Source organism: Nicotiana sylvestris, chromosome 5, assembly GCF_000393655.2.
Source record: "Nicotiana sylvestris chromosome 5, ASM39365v2, whole genome shotgun sequence".
Lineage (NCBI taxonomy): Eukaryota > Viridiplantae > Streptophyta > Magnoliopsida > Solanales > Solanaceae > Nicotiana > Nicotiana sylvestris.
Window position 1 is genome coordinate 180,557,083 of NC_091061.1, and position 6,923 is coordinate 180,564,005.

Below are 6,923 nucleotides of genomic sequence, written 5' to 3' on the forward strand. Positions count from 1 at the left end.
ATTTCCAAGTGAAATCATCTTTAATTAAGATTCCTCTTTCTGTGTATATATCATTCAAATCTACAATCCATACTATGCTAAAGGTAAATTAATACTACTAAATAAGTATCAAGTAAATTCATCATAATAAACCCCAAAAAATTATTTATTCAAGTCTTTGTTTGAATTTACATACAAGTATATCAAACGGGTATCAAAATTGATCATCACGACAAATACATTAAAAATATTCACATATACAAGTTCATATGTTTGCATACAATATTAACCATTTCTCCTCCTAAATGGTCCTTTGAATTTCTTTTGCATTGTGTATGTGGACTAATTTATGGAAAAGTTCTAATTGGCCGTGACTTTCTATTTGTGGTTTCCATATTTGCGCCCGTCAATATTTTTACCTTCAGCTTGAGAAGCACAAATTCCCTGCATTTGAAGCAATATATTTTTTTAATATTACATATGACTAATAAATATTATTGATAGAAAATGATATCGATCTTTAACAAGAGTCAAGGAGCACAGAACCTAATGATGTTAGATATTCAATCCTTAGAAATATTTGTCGAAAATGATAAGCTAGAGGATCTAACATTGTCTTACATACTCTCCTTGACAGCTTTGGTTCCATTTTCTCCCTAGAAGATATTGAGAAAATGAGATTTTGATTATGGAGAATCCTCGTTACAGTTGTTTCTTTTAACAAATGGATATTAAAAGAGGTAAATAAATAATTATAGAAGGGAAAAGTTGAATGTTATAATTTTAGAGACATTAGGGCTTCTAAAAATTAGGTAAACGATAATTTAGGTGAAAAAGGAAAATAAAAAAGAAAGAAAAGATAAGTACCTTTGATGGCCTAGTTTGCATATACTTCGGATTATTGGAGGCAGCAAAGTAAAGTGATTACCTTTTATATTGTGATTCTTCACTGTTCTCTTATCACTATTCATTACCATTAATACAATTCTTCATTGTTTTCTTTATTTGCACAATAAATAATAAATAAATACAAACCGGTAAGGCAACTGATATGATATCATATTGTTAATGTTAATTGCCACAATTAGTTACTCTCTCTTTATATTCCATAACTGAAATCTTCCTATCCATAAGTGTCATATGTTTCGTTAGTGGTTCTAGGTAGAAAATGATTTTTGGGTATTAAAATTAGAAAAATCTAAAAAACCCAGAAAGAAGATAAATATGAAAGCTGGCCATATAGAGATGCTACATCAGCTGGCCAATTCCCAGCTTTATATTTATATATAGATATAGATAGATTAACTAAGGAATCTTTGCATTTGACCTAGTATTATCATGATCCGCTTAGAATCACTTGAATGGGAATTTCTTTTAATACATTTTAGGTGTGTTTGCTACGAAGGAAAATATTTTCCGGAAAAATATTTTCGAATTTTCCCATGTTTGTTGGCTTAAAATATTTTCCAAGGGAAAACAGTTTCAAAAACTCTTTCAACGTTCTCCACCCTATTCTCCATCCCCACCAATCCACCCTACCCACGCACCCCAAACCCTACCCACGCACCCCAAACCCTACCCCTACACCCTACCCACCCCAAAATAAAATATTTTCTTTTTAGATATCGAGCCCAAATTTCAACGTTATGCTTGTGTGAAAAAGTAAAGTAGCACATTAGTTCCTTTAGATTTGTGTGAATTTTGAAAAGAATATTTAAATTTTTGAAGAAAATAGAGTCGGGAGAGGGGGGGAGGGGGGGAGGGGGAAGGAGTATAGGAAATATAGGGATTTTGGAGCAAGGTGAGTTGAGGAGAGTAGCATAAAAAATTCTTTTCCTAAAAATATTTTAACTAGAAAATATTTTCCGGAATTTTTTTTTCACTCACCAACCAAACAAGGGAAAATAAGTGACAAAACCACTCATTTTCTGGGAAAGCATTTTTCATGGAAAACATTTTCCTTCGTAGCAAAAACACCCTTCATTGCCTGTTCTATTCACTGGAATAAATCAATCCTCGAATGCTATTAGTTTTCGTCAATACTTATAATTTCAAAATATGAACATCAGTTTTCGTCAGTCACCTGCCAACTCGATAAATAGAATGAGGTTAAATCTAGCCACACTACTGTTACCGGTTTGATTAAGTCACTAAACATGTTTAATATTCCAAATTTGCAAAAAGCAAAAGTATCCAAAAATCAGCAAAATGGGGGGAAAAATATTACTGTTTCATTCCAAAAAATTTCTATTCTCTCTGCACTACAGGAAAGTTTTAGTACAACATAGCAGAAAACGGTCAGAAGCTATTGATTGAAACGGCAGATGATTTTATCAATCAGATGAAAAAAAGAAGAATAAGAATTAAAATCTTACCTTATATTAATCTTTTTTTATCCATCTCTATATCTACATTGTCAAGCTCTCTGGGTTCTCAACAATCTTTGAGAATGTTTGAAGGAAGGCTGCCAAGTCAGCACCATAAATAATCCGGTGATCTGCCGTGACATTCACCTGTATAACATAATAAGGAGGTTAGGTTAAGAACGTTATGTCATGCAATTTTATACTAGCAGGGCATCGGTTAAGCTTCAAAGCCATGTCTTTACTTTACAATATCAGTAGTTGTACTCTCTTTCAAGCAACACGGTACACAAAGAAATAGACAGAAAACGGTTGGAGCCAGCATAAAATTGGACTGTACCAAAGAGCCAAATATCATTACGCTCATTCCTAAGTTTGTAGCTCGTTCGAGATATAGGACTCATCCAAGAAATGTACATGGAAAGGACAAGCACAAGGAATAACCAATTAATAAATGGTCTGATGATGCAAGTAGATCGGTGAACTAACAAGACTACATCTTCTAGCTTTATGTATATACAGGATGAGCCGAAAGTGTAATTAGACAGGACTAGATGTCTAATCGATGACGATTCAAATATCTAGACTCCGCCATTTCAAAAGATAGAAGAATAGGTAACATATATAACTGAAAATAGTATGACCAAAATTGAGAAAATGCAACAGGAATGCCATACGATATGAAAATACCTCTCCAAATGAGAGGCATTATCTACATACCAATACTATATGGGAGTATCTTTCTCACCTCTAATGGCCATCACTTACTACAGGTGAGTATTGTAGAAATTAATGTTAAGATGGATGCATGATGATACAACATTGGATTATATCAGAAATGACCACATGAAATAGAAGGTGCAAATAGCGTTCAGACACCACATAAGGGATAAATAGAACCTCCTCAAAGGAGCTAAAATGTGAGAGCAAATAATAGATTCCTAAAACTTGAAAACTAAAATATGCATACAATGCTAACCTACTACAACTATGTAGTAGGTTAGCAAAACCCTATATATATATATATATAATTTTGAATTTATAGATATATATATATATATATATATATTATTTTTCACTTTCACTTTTATTTTGTTTTTGTAATGACGATGATATGAGTTGAGCTTAAAGAAAGAAGTGATGATCCATATCGCTGACCCCAACTTGTTTGGAGCTGAGACATAGTTGTTGTAATAAATTATGCAATCATAAGGCCACCGATTTCACATGTACAGGAACTGATCATATATTTACACAAATGCGGAGAATACCATGGACCATGATCACAAGATAATTAAAGGAATTAGTGAAAAAATCTGAGCACTCTACTAAACACATTTAGACTATGAGTGGAGTAGCCCAAGAACGTTATAGACCTCCCTGAACGCCCTTTTAAAACTCATGCAGGACAACTATGTAATGCAACAGATAAGAACAGGAATGAACTAATGAAGTAGAAGAAAAGCAGGGCTATGTCTGGATGAATGTGGGTAATAGATCTTTGAGGATATCTCATTGATAACACTTCCGTATTTCATAAACTCAATGTTTGATTTTCAGAGAATCAGAATTTTAATTAGAAGTTAACAAGTGGAAACAATATACAAGACAAACGAATGAAGTTTATTGAAAAAGAATTTAAATAATGAAACAAGATATGAGACCCATAATAGAAGAAAGAAATACAAGGATAAAGCAGTTATTATTAAAATCCTCTCAAAGCTGCCAAACGTTGAAGAAAAACAAGTAACAGGATTTTCTATTGCAATCACCTGAAGGAAGGCCAAGGCTTCTTAGATCTCAATAGGCAGATGGTGGATGTAATACGTTCTGTTTTCAATCTTTCATCATTCAAGGGGAAAATATAATAATGGCTTTCACCACAATTTAGATCAAAACTAAACAAATTTAGTTTTTGTGATGGGTCATGCAAGTTATGCAAGAAACTTATATAAAATAAGAGAGGAGCATTTATATAACTAAAACTTGTTTTTGATTTTCCATCTCCTCCAACTAAACACTCTCTAACCCGACCAACAAAAGAGAGGAAGAAACAAACAGCTTGAACACAGGAACTGGATACAAGACATACCAGCATCTTGTTTTTGACAGAGAAGAAACCTTCAGAGTCAGAGACAACAGTTGGTTTTGATGCTCCAACAGCCATAACAGCCCCCTGAACATTATCCCAGTTTCAGAATATTTGCTACTTCCTAAGAACTGAATGACTTGTAAACAGAGAAGAAAATGCTAATCTAATTTCTAACCTGGCCGGGAGGAAGAATAGCATCAAATCTGTCCACACCAAACATGCCTAAGTTGGACAACGTGAAAGTCCCTGAAAACAAAACTTTTCGATGTCAGTACTCAAAGAGTTACACATTTAAAGACAAACAAATCAAATAAAGCAAATTGTTACCTGAATTGTACTCGTGTGGCTGAAGTTGCTTCGCCCTAGCCTTGTCTACCAATTCCTTCCACTTTTGAGACAATAGATAAAGATCCAACTACATCAAAGTAACAAAACGATAAGCATTATATCACTAAACTTTACATATTTCTCGAGCTCACTTGTGAATAGAACCAACCCATGTGAAGAAAATGTTGCTTCATTTAGAAATAGAGAATGTAATTACGCTACCTTGTCAGCATCCTGAAGCACTGGGGTGATCAATCCACCATTAATTGCCACAGCAACAGCAATATTTATACTGCTATTATATGTAAAGCTCTTTCCGTCTTTACAAGTGGCGTTCACAACAGGATGTTGAGCCAGGGCCATTGCTGCAGCTTTAGCTAACAGTGCAGTCATTGTAACACCTTTTGGCTTAACCTGTTATTAATTGAATTTCAAAGCATGTCAAGCCCCAGAATGTAAATGCAAATAGGTATCAGTTCATTTGCCATTTCTATGAAATTCCCACCACAGCATTTGATGCATCAACATAATACAGTCAGACCTCTCTATAACAGCATCTCTATATAATAACCACACTATAAAAGGTAAGTTTTTTCCGAACCGATTTTTATGCCATATTATAATATGTCATTTATAACAGTAACTCACTATATCAGCAAAAAAATTTATAGTATAAATAAAGTTGTTATAGAGAGGTTTGACTATAGATGAACTTACCTTTTCATACAGCGCATCAAGGGCGTTGGTACTAACTGGATATCCAACACGGAATGTGGGAACAGAGAGGCTCTCCATCATATTCTTTGATACTGCAATTTGCATTGTGGTGAAAGGAACAACGGTCGACCCTGGAATGTCAGGAAAGCTAGTTGGAGACGCTTTTGCAGGAGCAGCCGCAGCTGGGATCGGAGCAGCTACTGCAGTGGCAGCGGGGTTGCTTTTAGGAGTAATCCCGCAGCCTTCTCAACATCCTCCGGTGTAATCCTTCCAAATGCCCCCGTCCCAGTCACTTTATTGATATCAACTTTGTGCTGCTTCGCTAACTTCTTCGCATAAGGCGTGGCGACAATCTTAATCTGTCCATGAGGCGGAGCAACTTTGGGGGCAGCAGCGGCAGCATCACTGGTAGTGGTAGCAGCAGGAGAGGTTTCTAGTTCGGATTGGCCTTTGGCTCTAACCTTGGCTTCGGCAATTTCATCTTCAGTCTCAGCTAATAGCCCAATAGGAGCGCCAACAGGAGCGGTTTCGCCCTCATTGACAACGATAGCAGCGAGAATGCCACCGTAGAATGTCTCTACATCCATGTCAGCTTTATCAGATTCAACGACCACAACAGATTCTCCTTTGGAGAGTACGTCACCCTCGGACTTAGTCCAGGAGACAATTTTGCCTTCGGTCATGGTAGAACTGAGAGCGGGCATGAAAATCTCACGGATCTTCGATTGGACAACGGGGAGTTTGTATTGGCGAGGGAATGCCGCCGCCGTCGCCGCCGCGGAAGATCGGAGGGAAGAAGGAGAAGAGATTGTGGAGGAGAATGAGAGAGCTGGCGACTTGGATTGGAGAAGCGACGCCATTATTGGAACTGCCGAAGTGATTTAGAGGAATTAATTAGTTAAGCTCTTATATGTGAAGAAGAGAAAGAAGAAAGGGGCGGATTAACATTTTTTAAGTTATCTCAAAATATTTGTTCAAGATAAAATTAATATTTTTTTTCTTTTTTAATCTTAGTAATAATTATTCTCGAGGAAATAACATATAAATAGAATAAATATTCAATAAAAAGATATTATATTTTAAGACATAAATAATGATAGAATAGTCCAATCCCTTTCTTAATTAATATTTTTTAACGGACGTATAAAAAAGAAATACGATACATTATATTAGACAGAGGGAGTATATTCTTGGATGTGAATTTTTTCTTTAATTTATAGAAATCTTTTAAAAAAATTATTTTGGAGTTGCGTGACTTTCATTTTCTTTTTTGTAATTTACTTTTGCTGCATTTCAAGTTGAATTTTTCATTCATGAGTTTCATACCTACTATCAAAGGCTATGGTGGGACAATTGACAACGAGAACACTTTTTTTTATTTGCACCGGGTGTCCGAGTCTCTAAGAGACCCGACTAATTTCGGGGGTGCACATGCCCTCGGCAAG

The 6,923-nt window shown here is 35.4% G+C and overlaps 1 protein-coding gene across 1 annotated transcript; it reads right to left on the reverse strand.

The window, feature by feature from the left end:
• Positions 1 to 124: 124 nt before the first annotated feature.
• LOC104229812 (dihydrolipoyllysine-residue acetyltransferase component 4 of pyruvate dehydrogenase complex, chloroplastic-like) lies at positions 125 to 6,376 on the reverse strand. The gene is given in 8 exon segments (XM_009782521.2): positions 125 to 423; positions 2,355 to 2,492; positions 4,435 to 4,518; positions 4,610 to 4,680; positions 4,762 to 4,849; positions 4,984 to 5,175; positions 5,479 to 5,708; positions 5,711 to 6,376. Coding segments are annotated over 7 exon segments (1,398 nt in total). The 5' UTR covers positions 6,339 to 6,376; the 3' UTR covers positions 125 to 423; positions 2,355 to 2,387.
• Positions 6,377 to 6,923: the final 547 nt, after the last annotated feature.